Genomic DNA, 24,116 nt, shown 5'->3' with positions numbered 1-24,116 from the left:
ATGAAGATAAAATCTATTTTGTGGCTACTCTGTTATGATTTCTGAATGAAAGAAACAACTTGTCATCATGGGGCACAACAATATTAACCTTTTTTTATTTTCACAGTGGGAGTTCAACATTTAAAACTTAATACCTAAATTAAAAACAGGTCCTGAAGAAACTTTAGAAAGAAGAAAATGTTTCATAGTTTAAAGTGGTAAAAGCTGAAGCCGACTCTCCAGGAACAAGCACACAATCTTCTTTATCTTCTCTTGATAATTTAATTTTCTCACAGCCTCTTCCTTCCCTGAAGTTTTCAGACAAATGTTCTGAACACTGAAGTAAATCCTTCAACTTCTTGCAATCGTTAAGTTTTAAAGCATAGCTGTAACAGCTTTTCTCCTGTATGCTCCTCTTTCACCCGCTGCCTTTGCCCCCCTGCCTGTCCTCTTGCCACGCCTGCGGCTGGGTGCGGGGTGGCCCGGCTTGGCTGTGGTGAAAGTGATGCACTGAGAGTCCAGGTAGTCCACCAGCTTGGCGGCACCTAGGCGGATCCCGGCTGCCTTGAGTCGCTCTTGGAGCTGGGAGAGGACCAGAGGCTGGTACTGCAGGATCTGATTGTACAGCCCGGAGTCCGACAGGATGAAGGAGCGCACCGCCTGGAGCCGATCCTGAAGGCGATTTGCAGCCTGGGAGGCAGAGATGCCGCCGTCACTGTCTGAATCGCCATCGGAAGAGAGGCACAGCTCTGGGTTGGACCTGATGAGAGAGAAGGAAGTGGTTAGATACCAAAACTAAGTGACAATAGATTGTCTTATGACCCTAATTAAAAATGAGTCAAATGAATATTGTATTCCCTTTATTAAATGTGCCCTAAAAAATTGGGTTGACTATAAACAGTTGCCTGCTAAGAAGATTTAAAATACAAAATAATAGACATCTTTATGTAACAATCATCTTAAACTGAAAATTAATCCAAAAATACTCAGTTTAAGAAACTGTTGCCAGCAAATGTGAGGCATCTTTTCTTGACAGGTGACAAATTATGTTTTGATTATCAAATTATCTGTTGCCATTTTAAAGCGACTCAAACGTCATATTTTGAACCATATTTAGTTATGTATCACAGTGGTAAACCCTGTGCAATTGAGTGACAGGATTTCTAGTGATAATGTCTCATGGTGTCATTGTGAGTCTCAAGCATGAAAAGTTGTCTTAGTGAACAGAATATTTATTGAGCTGTCTGAAAATATGTGCAGCAACTCAAGCGTGGATTACATCACATCAGAGACGACTCATGGTACCTTTCAGATTCTTCACTGGCGGCAGTTGAAGAGGTGTTGGAGCCCTGTGAGGCAGACAGCAGCTCTCCGTCCTCCTCCTCTCCCTTGTGTTTCAGAGGGGAGATGGCAGCCGGTGCTCTGGGCTCTTTAAACTTCACAGTCTGGGCACAGGAGACTGGTCTGCTGCCAGCCGCTGCTGAACTGGTGGTAGGGGGCTTCGTCTGAGCAGTGCGCCCTGCAGAGGGTGCCTCTTCCTCAGATTCTGAGCTGCTGACCAGTTGGTGGGTGAACTGGTGGATCTCCTTCAGTTTGAGGATCATCTGGCGCTTGGGTAAAGGCCGAACACCAAACCTGCACAGAGGAGAAAGTAAGTCACATTTGAGACAGACAGGCGAACGAACAGATGGACTGGAGGAAAAGAACCTGACATAGAGAGGAGAACCAGACAAACTTAGTTGACAGTGACACCAGGGGAGGAAATCAGAGAGGTTCCTCAGTTAATAGCTTTGATTAGAAAAAAGAAAAGTGTCTCTTCTTTAACCTCTTTAAAATGAGGGTGGAGATGAGAGTGAACTGACTGACCTGTTGAGTTTGTTCTTGAGCTCCGGTGTGTCCATGTCTGAGTAGTGGGGCATGGGAGTGATCGGCACCGGGGTGCAGCGTTTTTTATTGTGGGAAGATGCTGAAGAGACAGAACAGAGAAAACTTTTAGGTCAGACTACAGCCTTTGATTTCTTGACCAAAATTTAATCTATGGAATATAACTCCCCACAGGGTTAGAGTTAAACCCTGTTAGTTAAATCACAAATAAGCTGTAATTGTTGTGCAGACTGTTTGAGGTTGCTGCACTTCCTGCATTTGTTTTTATTTATATTGCTTTGGAATTTATTTTTTGTTTTCCTCTGTCCAGATGCAGTCATGCTTTGTTTTCAAGGCAGATGACCAATTTGTTTTGACAAGTGTAGCCTTGCACTAAGTTATCCACATCCCACTGCAGAGGTACATTGTGTGTTGCATTATGGCATCTGTGTACCTCTTAGCTTCACAGACACAGTCTTGTGAATACAGGAACTATATGGAAGTATACTATACTAGAAGTATGACGATGACTTCTGTAAACCTTTGAGATTTGGGAGCAACTTTCTGCAAACATCTACATATGAACAGAGGAAATGTGACTCTATTAAAACAGCAATATTAATACTGGAGGATATGCAGATCATAGTCATTCTTTTGTGAAGACAGCACATGTCTGCATGCTTTGGACTAAAATAAAAAAAATCACTTTTGGGTAAGTATGTCAATTTATAAAACCTCAGATTCTGTTATTTCATACCTGGAGTTTTGAGCTGAGCTGAAGGGTTCACCCTCTGAGAGAGAGGAAGAGCCTCCTCCTCTTCCTCCTCCCAGCTGTCCCACATTTTAGAGTCCAGGAGGTCGTTGTTGGGGCCTGGTGCTGGCAGGGTGAAGGAAGGCCTTGTATGAGCCTGTGCGCTGGTGGATGGTTGGGCTTTGGTCGGAGAAGAGTTCATCGCACTGCCACGACTGTTCGATGTCTGGAGACAGTGACTAGACGGTGGAGGTTGACGGTCAGCAGAGAATGATGACCTGGACGTTTCACTACGTTCTTGGCTGCGCTCGTGCTGGTTGGATCCTCCGCTCTCCTCCAGCCTCAGACTGAAGCAGCCTGGGTTGGCCTCGATGCAGGCGTCCCACGAGTCGCTAAAAGCTATGGGAGGCTCGTCCATGAAGCTCTGCTGGAAACTGGACTCTGCCTCTACACTTGCTTCTTTTGCTTCTTCCTGCTCTCCTTCATCACGTGTGTCTTCGTTTTCACACTCTGTCTCTCTTTCTCCTTCCTCATTTCTTACTCCCCTCCTCTTGAGCTCCGCCCCTGTGTTCTTACGACTGCTGCATTCATCAGAACGTCGACTTTCACTCGACGACTTGCTGTGTCTCCGTGAACTTTGAGGACCTCTGTGAGACGAAGATGAAGATGGATCTGAAGGGCCGGACGAAGGGGAGAGATGAAAGCTCACTAACTCTGTCATCTCTGGGTTTTCCGAAGGAGCCTTGTCCCTTCCTTGACTGGTCAATCTCTGCTCGTCATGGTTGTGGGGAAGTGGGGAAGCAGCAAGATAGGCAAGGGGCTGGTGGAGCTCTGTATGCAGGGGAGTGCTGCTGTAGGGCTGCGGCTGGACGTGGAGGGGTGTATCCTGCTTTAAGGAAGCTAGGAGGGGGTGATGGTGAGTTGAGCTTGAGGGGTGTGAAAGCTTAGGTTGGTGTGGGGGAACTGCAAACCCTTCTCTGTTCTTACTCGCATCATAAGTTCTGGTTCTTTCAGGGGAAAAATTGAGATCCAAACTGGAGCTACAGGGAACTTCTTCGTCCAGTTTCAACCTGGGAACACTGCCCTCTGTTGGACTAACGTGGGCAGAGACTCTGGTTGCACTGCTCGAGGTCTGAAGTCTGTTGTAAAACGGTAAAGCGGGAGAAGAGGATGAGATAGTATCCTCTTTAGGGAACAGCTGCGTCCTGCAGATGCTGCTTTTGGTCTGGGTGGAGCTGGTCCTGGTGCATCTTACAGGCTGCACTGGTGTGGATGGGATCAGCCAGGAAACTTCTAGAGAACAGTCTACCGGACTAAAGTCTACACTACTGGACACTTTATTTTCCATGGTGGATTCAGTAGGTTTTGGGATTGACTGAGGTTTGATGTGGGTGTAGCGCTGCAAGTTCTGGACGGCACAAGGAGAATGTGGTGAAGGACTGCGGGAACTAAGAACAGCAACATCTACCTCCATCTCCTCGCTTGAGTCGGACAAAACGATGAGCTCGGGTTCCTTCTTTTTCAGGGGTGAATCGGGAGAAACAGGAACACAAATACTATGAGGACCTTGGCTTTCTTGCTTCAAAGACAGACACTCTTTAGCCATGTCCAGTTTAACAGCATCTGTTCCCCTGTCTCCACCCCCACCGCAGTCACCCACTTGACCGGGGGACAGACCTGCAATAGGCAGATTGGATGTACTGGGTGGGGGGCTGGGGGAAAGGTCGTCGACTACGCTTGGTGAGGACAGAAGCAAAGTTTTGCTGGGCAGTTCGCATGAAGGTTTATGAGGGGACTGGTGTTCCTGGGATTGAGAGGTGTGTGGCTTTGGTGGACCAGAAGTTGAGCGTGAGGAGGAGGGATCTTCTTCCTCGTAGACTCCCCAAGAGTCTGAAAAGAGGCGGCTGTAGCTGCGATCCAGGCTGGGTTCTGGCTCCGGTTGAGAGTTCAGCTTCAGGTTTTTCTCACTGAAGCCTGTTTTAGGTTCTGTTAGTTTTGTGAACACTTCTACATCATCTACCTTTTCCTCCTCCTCTTCCTCCTCCACACTGTCTTTCTCCTCCTCCCTGTTTCTCTGTGTGGCGGCAAACTCGTAGATCTCCTCCAGCTCTTCCTCATTCACTTGTTCCTCACAACTCTCTGTCTCGCCAGATGTAACATCACTGATCTGAGGATCTTCTTCCAACCCTCTTTCTTCATCCTTTCCCCCATCAGTATCCGTCCCCTCGTCTTCCTCATCCTCTTCATTCCACATGGAGCGGAGGAGCTCCATGAAGGCCTGGTCTGTTTGGTTGTTGACATTCTCGTCCTGGGTCATGCAGTCTGCCTCCTCTAGCTGGAGCTCACAAAGCTCCTGCAGCTCCTGCAAGTCAAACCTTGAAACGCAAAAAGAGAAGAGAGGAGTCGTAAAAAATGAAATAAGGAATTTGTTGTATTTTCTTGTCATTTTGATCTGTAAAAAGTGTCACGTAAAAAGTCTTGAGTCAAATAAAAAATAGGGCTTCTTTCCTTGTGATTATGGACATAAACGAAAAAAGCAGCAATGTTTTTTTTTTGCTTTTTTTAACATTAGCAGCCCATATGTTGTTAAACATACAATTGAATACACAATAACAAAAGCAGGGAAAAGTAAGGAGGATCACCAAGACACTGCACATTGATCAAAGTGCATGGTTTGATTTAAATGGCTCTTTATAAAGATATGTATAAATATGTAGGCTTTGAGCTCTTTACTAACCTGGATGCTAGCTCCAGTACATGAGGCCGCAGTGAGGCTGGGATGGAGCAATGGGCCGTGTAGAGGTACTGCAGCAGAGTGAACACTGCCTGTCCCGGGACGTCACTCATCAGCACCCTCTGGGCTGCAGAAATGCCTTCCTCCTGCACCCCAAAACCACTTTCATGTACCTGTGAGAGGAGCGGAGGATGGGAGGCAGAGACAATGATGAGATCAAAAGCAAAGAGAGTAAAAATACTAACTGAATTTCAGGGAAAGAAATTCTCAATGTAGCATTTTGTTTTCCTGAATTTCCAGTCACAATTTGTCTTCAGTGTACCTCATAAGTAAGTAAAAAAAAAAACACATTACACACTCCATTCAATACAATGTCGTATATAACTGTATTAGACGACCTCAGGCCCACACATCACTGCTCATGTTGTTTCAGCTAAACATGTATGAAATATATAGATTTCAGATTTTAGTCTTTCTGTCCCTTTAATAAGTCCTCTTCTCAATTATACTACATTTGTTATTTAAAAGCAAACTATGAAAACTGAACAACAGTAGATTTCTACATAATTATATATCCCTTGTCTCACAGCAGCAGGGCTGTGCTCAGGTTTGCGCCACACACTGCGATAATGTTTACCATTTCTGCCAGCAGAGGGCAGCGAGCGTACACCATGAAGGAATGGGCAAAGTAAACCTCTCCACTGTCCACCTGGAGCTGCAAGTCACTGAGCTGAGGGTTGTTCACCATGCTGCTCAGGTCTGAGGCCAGTCTGGATAGTGCTACCTGCAGAGGAAAACAACAGCAGGAAACACTGGGGTGAGTTCGCTGCAGAATAAAATGATGTCAGCAAACAGCAGGCGCATCAGACAAGAAACACTTCAATGTTTTTAAAAGTTAGACAATGTTTTTAATTAAAATAAAATGCTGACCTTCTACATATATGGAAAACTTTTAAATGATACTATAAGTGAGTAAATCTGAACTGAACTCTAAAAGAAAAGATGAGGATCACTTATGTTCTTACCGATCGGTGGCTGCCTCGCTCTTCATCTGCTCTTGGCTGATCAGCTCTCCCCTTCTTTTGGCTGTGGGTGTCCCCTGAGAGTGTGTGTGCTCTTTCTGGTAGGAAGCCGCTCACACACAGGTCAGCCTGCTCCTCTACCTCCTCCAGGACGAAGCCACTGAGGTGAAGGTTTGTGGACAGACCGGCACTGCTCGGCTTGTCTGTGGGAACAGAGACACCCAGGACCAGAACTTATGACCAGGTAAGTTTTTAAACAATGTAAGTTGGCAAGTTGCCTCCACAGGCTACAAGACTGTATAAGTATGTGTGAATTAAAAAAATTTAATTTATGAAATGTATCTTTTTAAAGGAGGAAGTGTGTAATTAATATCTTCAGTTTTTACCCATTTCCCTAAAAAAAACACCAATCTTTTCTAACAAGCTGATTAATTAAAACAGAAGATTTTATTTCTTGACATGAACATTAAACATTAAAACTCACTGTAATATCTCTTATATCTAGTTGGATGATTTTAAGTCAGAATAAGCACTCATACATTCACTATTTAGAGGAGGTAAAATATGAACAATAATGAATACTACATGTACAGTAGATACAAAATAAATAGCAAATTTTTAAGAAACAGATTTTTCAGTGGAATCGAACGTGCACAAGATTATTTGAAACCGACTGACTATACTAAGTGGAGGCTACAAGAGAAGTGCTTCATGCATACTTACAGGTTTACAGCTACAACAAAAAGACACATATTTTATTGTAGAGACAACCAGAACTTACAATGACAGGTTAAACCGGTAAATAATTGTTTCCTCCACCAATCAAGTATTTAGGAAATTGATTCACCGTTATGATTCATTTGTTCAGATTTGTTTCCAATTTGTCACTGAAAGATTTCTTCTATTTTAAAATCATAAAACATGAGAAAAATTAAACGCTTTTTTTAATTGGCACTATACTGTAAATTTGGATATAGGCACTTCCTAAAAGGTAAACAGATATTTAAGTAAACAGTTTGTGTAATGTGTGTGTCTGTCTTACTTTTGTCGGGGCCTGAGGTAGTGTATCCGCACTGTGTGAGGGTCATGCCGTCTTCAGCCAGCTCCATCAGGTCCCGCAGGGCCTGGCTACCCACTGGGGTCTGCCCTGTCCCCGGGGTGGAGGGAGCAGGGGAGGAGGCTGCGGTCTGAGAGGAAGATGGCAGGATGGAGGTCCTGGTCCCTGTGACAGGAGTTCCTTCACTCACAGGTTGGAGAGAAGACTCGGGCTTGTTGCCAGCGTTGGAGGATGCTGTATTAGTCTAAACATGCAGACGATCAGTTTCGATTTAACTCAGCTGTCAACGTGTGCTTTGTACGCTACGCTTGCTTTAATGTCATGGCTTTTTAATACATATTAATAACATCAACCACGAATTCAGACCAGGAAAATAACAGCTGGCTCCACTGTCAGCTGTTACAGATAACTAACAAAACACAGCATCTCCCTTTCAGTTTCAGACACTTTCAATGTTAACCTGACTAATTTTATTTCTAGGACAGGACAGAACTCCCAGTGTTCAGTCCTGACATTGAGTCTGATTTCCATAAACTATTCAGTTCAAACATGACAGACATAAAACAACACCGTATGTAGTCATGTCTGTGGTCGCTCTCACCGTTGCCGATTCCCAAGGCGTGATGAACTCTCTGAGCTCTGGAGTGTAGAAATCAGACAGACAGGTGGAGCCGCCGTTCAGCAGTGTGCTTTTCTGCCAGAGGGGGGCAGCACCGCTCCGGCCACACAGACTGCTGGGGCAGCGGGTCGGGGTGGGGGGAGAGGGAGCCCGGCTGCGTAGGAGGAGAGCAGAAACACGTTCCTGCAGCCTCATCAGGGCCTCCTGAGCATCCTGAATGAGGAGGAGGGGAGGAGGACAAGGGACGGCACCCTTTTTCTTCTTTCCACGCCCTTTACCTGCACCAAAAGGAGGAGGAGACAGTGTTCAGGTGCTGCCTGCATCTGAAAGCCTTTTTAACTGCTATATGAAGGCAACTGGATTCGTTTGAGGTTCTTGAAGACGTTTCGTGAAACTTAAAATGTTTTCACATATGTGAAACATTGTGACTGAGAATCTTCACAGACATCTGCAAGCCCATAAATCTGCACATAATTTGAGTATTTAAAGTATAATCTTTACATCATCTATAAAACTGGGTACTACAACTGAAAATTCCACCAGTTTATTCTGAAACCAATTGTTGCCCACCGTGTCTGCTATGCATTTATATGTTAAATGTCCAATAGACATTAATAGGGAGACCTAGTTAAGGCTGTGCCAAAGGTAACACACATGCAGACACACAATACAATACAGACTGTATTCTAAAATATAGTCTCAACATACTTGTTATTAGCACAATAAATAAAAGATAGACACACACACACACAGCCTCCATCCATACACACTTATCCTTTGAGAGTCGCTGGAGCCGATCCCAGCTGAGACTGGGCGAGAGCCGGGGTTGCCAGTCAATCACAGGGCCAAACAACCAGTCACACTCACATTCACACACCTACAGACAATTTAGAGTCTGTAGTAAACCTGACGTGCATGTCTTTGGACTGTGGGAGGAAAGCAGAGCACCCAGCGGAAACCCACACGGGTACAGGGAGAAAATGCAAACTCAGAACCTTCTTACTGTGAGGTGACTGTGCTGCAAACCACTACATTACCGCACCACCCCCAGATAAGAGCCTCAATGGACAAAATTTTAAAACTCCCATGTGTTTAAATCCAGTCAGTTTAGCCATAGTTCTAGTTTAGCAGCATCGGTTTACTTGATTGACCAAGTTCCTGCATTTTGATTTATTCTATCTTGACATAACCACGAAGAAATGACCACTCAAGAGGATAAAGCAAAGTCAAAGGCAACAACTTTTTAAAATTATTCCTGCAGATGGTATTACTACTAGACACACAAAGGTATCAGGGCTGAGTTGGATTAAATGTTGATGATAAGCCTGAACTGTTTTTAAAAAATTAAACTGAACACAAAAAGTACTTTCATGAATACAAACCGTAAGCTGCAACTAACTGAACTGAGAATCTGGTTGATTCAAAGTGTTTTATGAAAACAGTAATATACTGTGCTACACTGTGAGTTATAAGTCTCACCCTAATATTTTATAGATTTATTATAAAACCCTTTTTTGAGTTGACAGATGATGTATTGATGCTACTCTACCTGCATCTGGTCTCCACTTCAGCATTGCGGTCATGGAGGTGTGAGAGGCAGCAGCCTCGGTTTGTTCCAGCAGGGAGGAGGACATAGCCAGAGCCACCATGGTGTCTTCATCCAGGGGCTCAGTCTTCTTCCTGGGCTTCTTCCTCGCTGGGAGACCCGGCTTGGAGGGGCCTTTCCTTTTGGTGCCTCCAGGTTGTGCACTGAATGAGGGAAAAAAAAATACACAAAGGCCAGAATGAGGTTTGACTTAGCTTTGTAAGTACTCATACACTGAAGTTAGGTAACAGGCAAGCTACTCCTATTATAGAAAAAGACTGGCAAGTGCTGAAATAAGATGGTTAAGTTTAACATTCTCTCTCTGTTAATCAGTCTGACTGCAATGATGCCACATTCAGACCAAAGCTATCAAAGAAACCTGGTTGAGCTCCAACACAGACAAACACATCACACAAACTGTGCACTCATCACCATCAACAGCCAAATTCTGAACATCTCAAAAATGCTTGTGGAGAAGATGCATCAACAATTGTGACTGACAGTAAGCTCAGAGGTGTATTATGGTGCTGTCTTGTGCTGGACTGAAGTACTGAGGCTGACTTACAGTGTGTTAGCAGTGGGGACATTCTGGGTCTCCTCAGCCTGTCTCTGCAGAGCCTGCAGCAACACAGCCGGAGAGATGCCCATGTCTGAGGAGCAGCGCTTGAGGTGGGCAGAGCGACTCTTCTGGGATTTGAACTTCTTGCCACAGATGGGACAGTCAGAGACACCAGGGGGGGGGGAGGAGGAGGAGGAGGAGGAGGAGGAGGTGCTGGGCCGCTCTCTTCACTCTCATCTAAACACCTACAAAGAGGGATCAGACATTCTCACTCTCAGTGTGTCCATCAGTCTATGGCTCGTCAACCGTTTGAACGAGAAAACTTCTCCTGCGAATCTCTTTGGGTGCGAGCATCTGTCAAGCACCAACAATATAAATGACCAGACCTGTTGAGATGCTGTGCTCGCCCCTCAGGGGTCATGTGTGACAGGTCTCTGTGGCAGATCTGACACAAGAAGAGGCCTTCGTCCTCTAGGTCCACCGTCTCTGCCTCCACTGCCTCCCTGTCCAGCTCCTGCTGCAGCCGCAGGGCCAGCGCCTCATCACTGTCCAGGTTTTGAACAGAGCTGCAGGGTTCTGGTGGATCTGCTCACAGAGAGGAGGTTGGACCAGATACAAAAAAAAAAAAAAACATACAAATACAAAAGACAGTTAAGTTGTGGGCAAGGGAACTAAAACAATGAGCTGAAAGACACTTAGATGCTCCACAGAACTGAAGAGTTGGGTAATATTTCTTTGTGGGTTCATCATGACGAGCGACCCTGCTCACAGTACACGTCGTCTGTTGTTATTATTAATATAAAAATATTGTCTTAACTCTAAAAGTTGCATTGCAGTTGATTAATACAAGTTTCTGAAATTATTTCACAAATCTATCTTAACAGATGTGGCTATTTGCTTGGCCATCATTTCTTCTCATAAGCTCCCTCTAAAAGCACCAAAATACCATCACATTAGCAATATAACGATAATCACCAAGAGTTACTGTATACTGTGGATAACACACATGTCCACAGTTCCCTCAAATATGAAACACCATTACCATAATTACAACATACATATATTGACATTAAAAATTACAAGTACTGGTTTTCTTCATGTCCTGCATGTTACATTAAGGTGAATTTAAACCTAAGAACAACCCCAAGGAAAGAGTGTAGAGAGGAAAACAACTGGTGTTATCTCAATCACACGCAATGTTTAAACTGTTTAAAAGAGCAGGGGAAGAAACCAGATATTTATCCCTGCTGCTTACTGTGTCAAAGGAGGCAGTGTATTGGGTTTAAATTTTTGCAAATAGCATCATGTCATCTCACCTTGTCTTTGTGGCTGTGAAAGAGGTCCACAGTCGTTCTCATGCGTGGTTGGCTGACTGTTGTTCCTGTGCACCATCCTCTGAGGACTGGTTCTCTTGAACTGTTGCATCCTGTTGAGGACTTTGTCTTTTGCTGTCACACCTCTCTCAGCTCTGGGTCCCGCTGCTGCTGCAAGCACAGCCGATGTCCCAGCATCACCTGCATTACCTGCATTGCGTCCAGTCCCTCCACTGACCGCATGTTGGCCTGCTCCAGTGCAGACAGACTGGGTCCAAGCGACCTTAGACCCAGAGTCGCCATTCTTTTTGTTATTTCTCCTTCTCTTGTCGCCTTCACTTGCCTGACTGGAGGGCTGATGCTCCGCTTTCCGAGGCGGCCTGGGCTCAACTGGTTTCTTGCGGACTCGTTTCAGCAACTTTGAGCAGAGATCTACAAAATCCTGGTCCGAGTCATCCATGATGGTGTACTTTTCCTCACATTAAAAGGCCATGTCAGCATGTCCCCGGCTGTGTGCAGCCTGCACAGACAGATCATTTAGGTTGGACCGACTGGTGTCTAAACTTGGGTTCAGGGTCCAACAGAGGAACAGTATCATTAGCTCAATCTTTACATGATAGCATAATTTAAGACGCAGTTTTCTTCTTTTACTTTATAACAGCAACGCTAGTATTCAATAAATACACACTCGCACATAGACAAAATCATGTTGTATTTGAGGCAATATTTTAGGAAATAATGTTTGAAGGCGTTTGTTTATAGTGAAAATATCAGTTAGCAAGCTAGCTGCTCACGCTAACACCTTATTCTCACCCAGGTTTTAATGAGTTAGCTCTTCAGCTGTAGCTTTCCGCCTCATGGCCGTTCATTCACGGATCTGTCGCAGTGGAGAGTCTCGTGTATTTTTATATTAAATGTTAGGTAGTAATTATTTGACGAATAACATAGACAGGAGCCCAGTGGGGTTTGTTTTCATTTCAAAACGACTCACACACAACCGCTTCATTTCGAACTTCCGGTCATGTGACGGTAAGAGCACCGATGACTGGTTGTCATCCAGGTCATGTGACTGCAATTGCAGAGTTAATGTTTATTGTAAATACTAAATGTAGATAATTGTAATAATTAGAAACAGGTCAATTTATAATTTACATGTTTGTCACTGATTTATCCCAAATGTGCCTTTTTCCTCCTTCTTTCAACAAGCTTCTTCTGCTAAAATACTACATTATAATCCCTTAAGGATCTGAGAGGTTGTCAGTATTACAGTAGGTCCACTGAGAAAAGACACGCTGATGTTTCTCTGAGTAATAAAGCCTTGTCTTCACATCTGTTGACACCATCATGGAACATGTACAAACAGAGTAAGTAGATCTGATCACATATTTATGAAACTGTTCATTCAATTTTGAACTGAAATATAAAAATACAAATATTCTATTCCTTTGGGAATGTTAGTCAAATTTCTCTCCTTAATTCCTTCCCCCCTTTGTTCCATTTCATCTCCATTTATATATTTATATATATTAGATTTTGCTTAATCTCCCGTGTTGGAGATTTAAACCTTTCACACAGATAAACTTAACTTTTCAAATATTGCATCTTGCAGAAAAACATACCACTAAGTATTTTTTTTTTTTAAAACAATGTATAGTATGTCAGATGTAATCTATAACTCTAACTAGTTATTCCTTCCCTGGGCATCTTATTGCTCACACTCAACATATTTTACTCTCAAGGGGGTGTCATTCTTGGAGGTTTGATAAACACAAGCCTGATATTCTGTATGTTGAAAATATTTGTTGTGTTGCAGGTGCTTAACTAATGTGATTGACAAAGTCTGCGACTAAACTTCTGAGTGGGGTTTTCTAAAGTTAGATGTTCTCTTTACTTGAGACTCGAGCAGAGCTGACTAATGCTTTACACATTGTAAGTGGGTGAACTCTCAAATAAAGGTGAAGAAACAAGTAAGACGTTTACTGTTCACCACATCCCTGCAACTAAGAGATGCAAAACATACTGAGGTGACCTTTTCCTAGTTTCTGAACTGTGAGCTCTATCTGAGAAGTGCTGCATCACTACATGTCAACTATCACAACTGTGACAACACTTGCAAACTCACAATCTGTAGAACTTCAGGTGGAGAACAGATGTACAGTGACCTCAAAAGAAAAGGGTTCATTAATTGTGCAGACACAGGTCTTCAACCTGACTCGCATGGTTGAGAAACACTTTTCTGACCTCCATCACTAATGTTTCTCCAGACTTGCTGGTGAGCGGACGACAAAACACTGCTGAGTTGAAACAAATGAACACAAACCAACAGGAGGAGTGATGCCTCATTATTTAGTCAACAGAGTACTGGAGTTCTTCTGTTGCACACAGTTTATTTAACAATATGGTATATAAGTAAGAAATGAGTCTTTTACCAGTTTATACAGTGATTTCATTCTCTCTTCCTTATATTTATAGTATTTTGCTTAATAACTTGATTTACAATAGGAGAAAAAGTAAATCCCCCCAATTCAAGTTTTTGTGAGAGAGGAACAAGGGTTGATATAACATTTATTTTTCCTCAGGGTGAATCTCAAATGTGCCCTTCATCTCTAGATAACACACAACTTAGTGTAAAATTCAGAGGATGGGGCGTCATCCAAGATGTGGCCTACAAACAACCGGTGATCATTCCACCTCAGCTTAGGGGGCTGGTCTCTTTCTCACACTCTCTTTACACTTTACAACATTTGTATGACAAAAAAGTATGACAAATTGTTTTAATGTCAAAGCAACAATTTTCTACACCTGCAAGACAGATTTTTCCAAATTCCAGGCCACTGAGATGTAGGCTGCAGTCCTTGTTGTCTGTGTTGGTGAAACCAGTCGGAGCTGTGTTTCTCTTAGTGACTGTGAGGGTTTGTGTCAGTGTCTTCATGTGTGCCTGCATACATGCCCGTGTATACACAACCTGGCGCAGTCCATTTCCTATTTTAATACAACTGAGTGCTCTTCATACACACAAAGAGGAAGGGAGCAGTCTCTGTCCCTGAACGCATCATCTTGGAGTAATGGTACAACACTAGAGTACAATTGCCAGGAATGACAGTTTGAGAAGAGAACAAAAACCTGGCCCAATTCCCAGACAAATTATTTTACATTTTCAACACAAAAATGCTTTACGTTTTTTTTTCCAAAGGTACAAAATAAAAAGATATGAATAATATAATGCAATTGTACATTTTCTTAAAAAAAAAAAAAAAAGAAAAAAGAAAAAAAAAAAGAAAAAAAAAGAAAAATGAGAAAGGCATGAAAACATACCAAAAACAAACCAAAAATAAATTGAGTATTGAACACATTTGGTCTCAACCAAAAAATATATTCTTTGTGATTTAAATTTCATTTAAGAAGCAACTTGCAAATCCCTCAACATCCTAAGGAAGAAATACCCTTCCATCTGGGTTTAGGAAACAATTTCATTCCCTAGAAGTGTTGACTTTTTTTTTGTTTTGTTTTTTTCCTCGACCAAATTTCCTTTTTTCTTTTTACAACAACTGAAGTTTTTTACATGTCAGTACAAAAAACTGTTCTCAATCTTAGAAAGAACAAACAAAGCCCTCTAACGCCATACAGAGTCCGAGGGGGAAACTGGGAGGAAGGAGTGGGAAGGTGGGTCCCTGGGAGCGAGATTGTGTTTTTTTTTAGTTTTTTGTTTTTTTAGTTCCCAGCAGAAATGCTACAATCCCTCTACAAACTTCTCCAGAGTGTCCCCTGTAGCATCTCCCACCATCCCCAAGTCACTGTTCAGCCCCCCTCTGTTGGGTGTGTTAAGCTGCGGTAGCATGGCACTCTGTTCTGGTGTCCCCAAGTGTCCCTGCTCCATGGACTGCAGCGGGCCCCCGAGTCCCGGGTGGGGGGAACCCGAGTGTGGTGGAGGCGGGTGCTGCGGCGAGGGCTGGGGCTGGTTCTGGACCTGCGGTGAGGGACTGGAATGTGGCGGCTGCGGCTGCTGTTGTGAAGGCGGACAGGGGGACTGGACGGGCGCGGGTGAACGGACCTGGTTGCTGAGGGCGTTGGCAAGTGCGGGCTGGCCGGGGAGGTGGGCTCCACCCTGGGGTTGGCCAGCCAGCAAATGAGTCTGGGGGCTCATTGGGCTGGGCTGGGCAGGGGAGCCTATCTGTTGCTTGAGGACCTGCTGCTGCTGGGGAAGTTGCTGCTGCTGCTGCTGTTGCTGCTGGAGCATTCGCTGATGCAGCAAGTTCTGGGTGGAGTCCATCCCCATGCCGGGCTGGGCCATCTGAGCCATGGGCGGGAGCTGGCCCATGGGTCCCCCAGCTGCTCCTGCGCCTGCCTGCATGGCAATCTGCTGCTGCTGTTGCTGCATACGGAGCTGGGAGTATGTAGCTGCCGTACCCTGCGTCTGTGCAGGGAACTGGCCGGGGTGGCCCTGAGGCATCACTCCCTGCTGTTGCTGCTGTTGCTGCTGCTGCTGCTGCTGTTGCTGCTGCTGTTGTCTTAAGAGCTGCCGACGGTAGAGCTCCTGGATCTGGGGGTTGGTGTTGTGTGGTGCGTTCAGCAGCTGCCCTTGAGCCCCTAATGCTGCCATGCCCTGCGCAGGAGGCTGCTGGGGCTGCTGCGGGGGCATCCCCGGCCTCTGCACCGCCCCTCCTGGCATGGCCATGGTCTGCATTGTTGGCATGCCGGGCTGTTGTTGCTGACCTGTTTGTTGCTGCTGCTGTTGCTGCGGCTGGTTGGCATGGTACTTGGCTGTTCGCTGTTTGATGAAAGCAGCCATTAGCTGAGGGTTTGATTTGAGGATGTTGAGGACTTGCTGCTGCTGCTGGGGTGAGCTGGGAGACTTGAGGGTGCGCAGAAGGTCCTGCAGGGCGTTGGGGGCTATAGCGCCAGGTCTCTGGGGTGTTTGTGGCCGGGCACCGGGTTGCTGTGGTATCAGCATCCTCTGGCCCTGAGGTTGCTGCCCTGGAGGCATCATGGCTCGCTGCATGGTCATGGCCTGTTGTGGGGTCTGGCCTGGGACAAGGCCTGGTTGTTGAGTCTGAGCTGCCTGCATAGGCCCTGCAGCTCCAGGCCACTGTCCTGGAGCCATGCCAGGTTGCATGACCTGTGGTCCCCGGGGTCCTGGCACCATTTGCATGGGTGGCTGCATTGGTCCGGTCATGCGCTGCTGTGGTTGCTGGGGGTTCATTGGCAAGCCGTTCATGTTGACCCGGTAGTTCTGCTGGTTCTGCTGGGCCTGTGCCATCATCTCGATGTGCCGTGCCATCTTGACTGCAGCAAGGGGAGGCTGCTGCTGTAGCTGCTGAGGTGGCTGGGGTGGCTGGGGGAGAGGGGACTGCTGCTGGTGTAGAGGGGAGGCCTGGGGCCCAGGCTTGCCCTGGGACACCGGTGCTTGAGGCTGCCCATTGCGAGGTGTGTTGGGGAAAGAAGGGGACATGACGCCTGCCGAGTTGGGGGTCTGTGGCTGGTTGGAAAGTGGCTGCTGCGGTGTCTGGGGAGTGTTGGGCTGGGTATGCGAAGTGGGAGTACTGGGTGCAGCTGAGGCCGGTGGGGACGGCAGCGGCATGGTTCTGCCTTGCATGGTGGCCATTCTTCTCCTCATCAGCTGGGCCTGCTGGAGCCTGTGCTGCAGCTGCTGCTGGCGAAGCTTGTGCTTGATGTTCAGGCAGAACGGGACAGGACACTTGTTCTCCTGACAGTGCTTTGCGTGGTAACAGCATAAAGCAATAAGCTGCTTGCACACAGGGCAGCCACCGTTGGTTTTGCGCTTGCAGCCCTTGGTGTGCTGAACAACGCGCTTCATCTTCTGGCAGGACGGCAGAGAGCAGTTGGCATTGCGACACTGACAAGCATGGACCAGGGACTGGATGCAGCGTTGGATACTCAGGCGTCGGCTCTCCTGTGGGCTCTTGGAGGCCTCTCCGCTCTGGCTGTTGCTGTCGTCGTCCAGGCCGAGGCCCCACTTCACCATCGGATGCTCGTGGCCCTTTGTGTTATAACAATTGATGCAAAGATCAAAGTCCTGAGGAAAGGGAGAGAGAGGGGGCGCACTCATTAACAAGAGTCTCAAAAAGTCTGATAAAAATAATTATCTTAAGTTTCACAAATAATCTGTTTTATCTAGTTCATCCATTTCATTCCACATTCATCTTTATGTTTGTAAAAACTGACAGACGTCCAATTACAAGTGTCTTTCACGGTGTGAGTCTTACTGTTTCAGACACGCGAAAATCCCAGTGTAAAAACGCAGCACAATGCAGTAATTGCAGCGACTCACCTCACACACAGTGCAGTGCCAGCGTGTCTCCACATGATGCTTGCACTCGTTACAAGTGTAGACAAAGCGGTCCTGTCCCTGGTTGTGCAACTCAACCAGCATGCACATGGTGCTCCACTTGCACCTTCTCAGGGAGCTGAACTCCCAGTGCTTGTCCCTGGCCAGAGTCAGGAAGGCATCGCGGCCGTCCATCAGGTCACAGGAGAGCAAGGGGTCGGGGTCAACAATTGGCGGCAGGGTGTTCACCATGGGACCAGAATGGAGGTGGATCACAAAGAACACCTTCAGCAGACAGAGAATGGAATCAAATGGTGAGGAAACAAACATTTTTTAATAATCAAACAATTTCTCACCATCTAATACAAAAATACCCCAAATAAACAGCTTTTAATATTGCAAGTTAACAATATAAAAACAAAACAAGTCTGACCTCTTTGTGCTTCTCCATGGTGGCGTATAGTTTCTGGGACAAGTCATTAGCTACATTCGGCATCCCAGGCTTCTTCTTATTGGCTCGGCTCACGCTGCTCTTGTTTTTATTCGTCTTCTTGTTGTTTTTCTTCTTTGCATTTTTGCTGTCGCCTGGCGTACCCTGTAACGACAGATAATAAAGAGAATCGCACATTAAATGATTACATTTTCTCACCATTTGATTATTGACTTTTGTCATCTTAAAAAGATGGCCTTGTGTTTCCCCAGGTTACTGTGTTGCTCATTGCCACCTTAACCCAACTTCTCATTAGAGATCATTAAAATGAATCAAACTTGATTCAAAAGGTGTTGAAAACAATATTCCAATAATCAATCTATAGAAACTTTTAAGGGCAAAATGGCTGTCAAAGATGATAATACATGACTAAACAGTGAAGTTGTGAATTCATATCTACCCTAATACAACATCATTAAACCATGATACAAAGTTCTAACCTCAGGAGTTTCAGAGGCAGCTGTGTTCTCCTCTTTCTTCCTCTCCTCCTCCTCCTGCTCCAGCTCCTTGATGCTCTCCTCCAGCACATTGGGCCAGAAGTCACCTTCAAAGTAAGGCAGCTCATTGGCGCTGGTCAGTCGGTCCTCAGTGGCCTGTTTGAAGATGTCCTGAGAGGAGAAGAAAACACATTAAATGTTGAAAACTTTAAAAATGTATTTTGCTTGTTTTCAGTGATCAAACGTGTAACTTTTACATGTTTTGTGTGGTAGAAGTACAAAGTAGATCAGAACCGAAACAAGACTCCCTCAACAAACTAATCAAAGATTTGAATGCAGAGGCAAATTTGCTCTTTGCTCTAAATTTACAGACTGCATATTCAGAGGTAAGCCTTTTTTGGCCTTTTTGAAAGAAATGTTCTCCATCTTACCTTGTAGTCATGCAGGATCCTCTCTGCAAAGGCCTTGTCCAGCATCTTTCTATACCACTCCTGCAGCCTCTTCGGCTTGGGGATCTTCTGATCAGGAGGATGGCAATGGAAGATGTAGTCGTCTCCTTCACTGGGAGGGCATGCCCAGATGTGGCCCTGGGCGTACCTGACGAGGCGCGCACACACACCAAACATCAGACCAGAGAGACAGTGTAAAGGTTAGAATATCTGTTGGCCTATAACTGGATCCCCAAGACTCTTGTCCATGTTGTAAGCTTTCAAGAGGTGAAGCAGAAAGAAGAGAAGGGCAAGGCTTACCCGAGTTTCTTGACATATTCTAGATAGCCGATGAGGATCTCGTGGTATACTGCTGTTCGTAGAATCCGAGGTCTGAAGAAGTGAATACTGTCAAGGTATGATATGTAGACCCGTCTGCAGAGGTGGAGAGAGGATACATGGTAAATTTCACAGGTGAGATAAAATGTCATTTCTCTTTTACCACATACTACGTGGAATAATTAGGAGTACAGACCTAGTGTTGGGGAATGGGCACTCGGAGCCATACTCCTGCACATGCATGCCAAAGAAGCAAACGTCCACACCGTCAATCTCCTCAAAGGCGAAAAGTGCTTTGGTTCTGTAGGGAAAGGCCTCAGGCATTTCACCCGTGTCCACAAACCTGTTGCAATAAAAAAAGTATTAAAATGTGTGAAGATGTCCTGATCTACACAAGAAGCTAAAATATTTTGTGATATTTGGCCTTTGGTTAATGCAAACTAAAACATGCAAACAAGTCATCTGGAGGCAGTATGAAGTTCAGAAGGGCTGCTCTGAAAACTACACAAATGTGTGGACTGTGCAAAGCTGCAGATCTTTTTATGATACTTTATTTAGGCAGTGGGTAAAGGTATGTTACCACAAAACATCTCAAAACAAAATTCTAAGACAAAGTATTTCATAGGCACATATTATAGTACATAAAAAATTATAATAACAGTTTAAAAAGCCCCCCCCATTTAATTGTGAATTTAAAGGCTTCCAGGAAACAAGAGTCACAAGCTGTCTGAGATGTTTCTTTGTGTGTCGCTGGTTTTAGAGACCCTCAGGAACATAATGGGACAATTCAAGCCAAGTGGCCTTGAGTCAATAAAAAGCAAACAGCCTTAAATCAGTCCACCTGAGGATAACAGATTCTTGGATGAGGGCCACCTCCCTGCGAGGATGGGACGAGCATTGCAGACTTTGATCTTGTGTAAGGAAACGGTAAACAACGCTCTGAGGTACTCAGGGAGGGTGTACACTCCATCTTGTCAAACATGCAGGTTCCACAAACACTCAGTGGTATAAAAGCTTTATGGAGGGCATTGAGCTTTGTATGGCGGGGACAATAAAAATAAGCTCAGGACAAATACGAGTTGTACTAGTGCATCTACAAATCAAAGTCTAGGTTTTTGGTTGTCTACAACATTATGGCCTCACTAATCTTCTTTTTTAGTTGACAAATAATAAATAATAATCAAGTAATATAAACTATAAAGTAATAGCAATGTTTAACAAAACAAAGCATACATTAATTTTAAGGTGGAGACTGTATTGGTCCTGAATGGAGAACTCTAGATCAAAATCTCATTTTAAACATCGTCACCCTGACCTCCCGTCTTCCTGCGGTCAGTGATGCTCTCACCTGGCTTTCATGCCTGGTTTAACATCCACCGTTTTGTCGGAGCTCGCCACCACTCGCACAAACACCTCCCCGGCCTCTGGGTGGTTCTGTCTCTTCAAGTATTTATTCACACGGTCCTCTATGTACATTCCCAATCGTGTCGACTGCAGCCCTACAGTGAGCAAACACAGGAGAAATTTTTCATAACTGTCGGCTCTGTTGACTTTCCAGGATGAAAGAAAAGAAATGGTTATAACACATCTAACACAACCTGCAGTAGCCGTCAAGTTAAGCAAGAGGAAAGCAAAGAGAACTGACGAATGTGACACTAGTGATTGTTTTATGTGAGACAACGAGAGCTCACATCTGTCAGCACCATGTGCCATAAAGGTCAGATATGTTCTCCAGGGCCATAAACACCTGAGAAGACCAGTGAAACCACAAGGCCAAAAACAAAAACAACAACAAAGCCGTTACTGCAGGGAACCACTGACACAAATTACAGTGAAAGCTGGATCAAGAAGATTTAAGTATACAAATATTACACTTGCAGCAGCAATTAGTCAATTAATTGATTAGTCGACTGAGCTAAAAATAATCTGCAAATATTTGGATCCTTTTAGTCATTTTTAAGCAACAAGAGGAGCACTAACTTTTTGCAGAGAACTTGTTTTCTTTCCGTGTTTTTGCACTCTTCTTCAAACAGTTGTCACAAATGAATCTGGAAAGAGAAAGAGAGGGAGAAGTCAAACTTATGTTACAGTTAGTACGTAAAATATGCAAAAAAAAAAAAAAAAAGTCAAGTTTGACATCTCACCCAGACGGCCAAATGACTTCGTAGTGTAAGACGCATATCTGGTGCATTTTTCGTCCACAATCTTTACATTCAACAAACCTGAAGAAAAAGAAAACAAATATATGAGACGTGACACATTTCCAGACAGAAAGTAGGCCGAATGTTCAAAATGCTAAATCTAGCAGTATTAAACAAAGGGCAACCGCACCATCCAGTGCACTGCTCTGACATGGGTGACTGAGAATTTTCATGCACATGAAGCACTAATGTAAAAACATAGTTCCAGCTCTCAAAACGCTACAAGTGATGTGTCCGATGGCCTTCATTTGTATGAATGTTGATATCTCAACTGCTCAAACAGCAAGCAACACAAACATCTCCATTCAGGTTAATGTTCCTCCAGTCGTTACGCACTTGCAAGCCAGCCAATGCAAGTGCGCCTTTGTTGGAGGTTTAGTAAGTATTCTGCATCTTGTTTAGCAATAAATCACAACGGCAATGAGAAAGACAATCACTGCATGTCAAAGTACTCAGGGCCTGTGCTCTCTGATGGAAAATCTCTCGTTGGACGCACAGAGTTTTGAGTTCCACTCAGTAGGTGGCGTTGCTGAGTTGCCCTGGGGCTCAACTGGAACCGAAGTGATTGATCAGAGAGCTCCAGAGAAAATATGCAGACTGTGCACCAAAGGCACAAAAACAAAGCCAGATGTGGATGGCAGAAAATAACTTTTAAAGATGTGATCCGGAACACAAAAGTAGGAAACACAAGTAGAATGATTATTCAACACAAATGAAACCAACTTCTAGAAAGGAAGAACAGAAAGAATGTGCTCTCTGTCAGTGTTGTCCTCTCATTAAAAGGGTGTGGGATTTGTGTCTACTTACGGTTCAGGGTCGAGGACATCATTCTTCTTCCGTTCAAACTGGTCTTTTGAGATCATCCTGAAGAGTTAGGGAAGAGACGGGAGGAAAAGAAAGGGGACAGTCAGTAGGAAATACCACACACATACACACACACTAACAGTTTTTCAGTTCTCAGCTCTGTGTGTTTCTCATTGCTGGCTGAGTCATGGTAACAATTTAAACACAATACTACAAAAAATGGCCTTGAAAGTCAACGTGCGGGCATGTGGACTGTTACTCAGTGCGGTTTCATAAATACTAAGCATCTAAAAACCGCTAATGCACTGTTCATGGAATATGTGCATTGATGGAAGTCAATATGAAGTCACATTTTAGATTAACACCATGCAAGCAACATGCAACAATGACATGTTTCTAACAGCTGGAGACATTCTCGATATCTTATTAGAAACTGAAGGACAAGCACTTTGTTCGATGCTGGGAGCGTAACAGTAAAGTTTCTTGGCTCAGGTTGTAAAATACAATGAGACATGAAGAACTAGAATTACTGCCTCACGGTTATATGCCTCCACCAACCAGTCAAGTTGCAATTTACATCCACGTCTGTCCAGACTCATAAGAAGGGAAGACTGAGGGAATTTAATAAAACGCAATAAAATGTATTTGTTCGCATTTAGCGTATGAATTTTTGTGTTATGGCAAAAGCGTGTTGTGTGAGGTCACAGTGACCTTGACCTTTGACCACCAAAATCTAAATCAGTTCATCCATGAGTCCAAGTGAATGTTTGTGCCCAATTTGAGGAAATTCCCTCAATGCGTTACTGTGTTCACAGAAACGGGATGGATGAACCTGAAAGGTAATGCCTCCGGCCACAGCTGTTGTTAAACATAGTCGCCTTCCTGAATCTGACCTGGTACTCTAATGAGTGAGGGACATTTCCCTTTGCTGTTAAAAAAAATAATTTGAAAAGTTCCAGAAATAATAAAAACAGCAGAGGTCTCCTCACGCAATGTGTGTTGTTTTTTTTGTTTTTTGTAGTGGATATCTCAATAGCCAGTTTACTTACGTTTGTGGCTGTGCAGGATCATCTCCTAACGTCACACTCTCCCCCTGGATCTCATTGAAGCACTTCTCACAGAAATGGTACCTGAAACAAAACACATTCAACACTATAAACACAGCAGAACATTTAAATGCGCTTGTCCACTGAATTTCAATGTTTAGTATTCAGCTATTTGTTCATGTGTGTCCAAAACAACTATGCACAAAATAACACTTGTCTCTTATGTTTTATAATAGAGAGCGCAGAATCTCTGAGCTCCCATTGAGAGTGTAAATGGACTGCGCTGCAGGAGCCTCATGCTGTCTGTCAAGCTGTGCTGTTTCACTACTGCTGCTGTGCTACTCTGCTCTCAAAGTGTCCAGTCAAAGTGTGAAAAAAGGGCTGCAAAAACACAGTTTATACAGCAGGGGGTGCAAGGGAACATGGTGTAAATCGTTATCGGCTGGCTTTCAACTGAGAGGAAAAAGGCAAAGATGGGCACTGCTGTATGTGGCCTTCACCAAAGCGTTATATTTTCATCTGTCACACAAGAGAGGGCGGCCGTCCTGAATTCACTCAGTCCCTTCATAGATGCGGAGAGAAAAAATAATAAACACTCTGCTT

The 24,116-nt window shown here is 44.5% G+C and overlaps 2 protein-coding genes across 4 annotated transcripts in view; both read right to left on the bottom strand.

Annotated features, from left to right (window-relative positions):
- Positions 1-78: 78 nt before the first annotated feature.
- Positions 79-12,486, bottom strand: slx4 (SLX4 structure-specific endonuclease subunit homolog (S. cerevisiae)). Its single transcript, XM_056371185.1, is given in 15 exon segments — positions 79-739; positions 1,285-1,614; positions 1,846-1,945; positions 2,600-4,968; positions 5,331-5,500; positions 5,965-6,111; positions 6,353-6,552; positions 7,392-7,650; positions 8,008-8,303; positions 9,575-9,774; positions 10,176-10,393; positions 10,396-10,414; positions 10,556-10,754; positions 11,486-12,002; positions 12,296-12,486. Coding segments are annotated over 14 exon segments (5,349 nt in total). The 5' UTR covers positions 11,943-12,002; positions 12,296-12,486; the 3' UTR covers positions 79-354.
- Positions 12,487-13,821: 1,335 nt separating this feature from the next.
- Positions 13,822-24,116, bottom strand: part of crebbpa (CREB binding protein a) — a 46,159-nt gene continuing 35,864 nt past the window's right edge. For all 3 annotated transcript variants that reach the window (XM_056371987.1, XM_056371988.1, XM_056371989.1), the window contains 12 exons: positions 23,517-23,597; positions 22,471-22,527; positions 21,607-21,684; positions 21,443-21,510; positions 20,811-20,961; positions 19,659-19,805; positions 19,445-19,558; positions 19,127-19,292; positions 18,699-18,866; positions 18,202-18,363; positions 17,772-18,053; positions 13,822-17,516 (listed from right to left, as the gene is read on the bottom strand). In XM_056371987.1, the coding sequence (XP_056227962.1) occupies positions 15,213-17,516; positions 17,772-18,053; positions 18,202-18,363; positions 18,699-18,866; positions 19,127-19,292; positions 19,445-19,558; positions 19,659-19,805; positions 20,811-20,961; positions 21,443-21,510; positions 21,607-21,684; positions 22,471-22,527; positions 23,517-23,597 (3,778 nt within the window). In that variant the 3' untranslated portion in view covers positions 13,822-15,212. The remainder of the gene's footprint in view (positions 17,517-17,771; positions 18,054-18,201; positions 18,364-18,698; positions 18,867-19,126; positions 19,293-19,444; positions 19,559-19,658; positions 19,806-20,810; positions 20,962-21,442; positions 21,511-21,606; positions 21,685-22,470; positions 22,528-23,516; positions 23,598-24,116) is intronic.

Source organism: Seriola aureovittata, chromosome 3, assembly GCF_021018895.1.
Source record: "Seriola aureovittata isolate HTS-2021-v1 ecotype China chromosome 3, ASM2101889v1, whole genome shotgun sequence".
Taxonomy (NCBI): Eukaryota; Metazoa; Chordata; class Actinopteri; order Carangiformes; family Carangidae; genus Seriola; species Seriola aureovittata.
The sequence above is the reverse complement of the archived record's forward strand: the minus strand, read 5'-3'. Positions and strand labels throughout refer to the sequence as shown.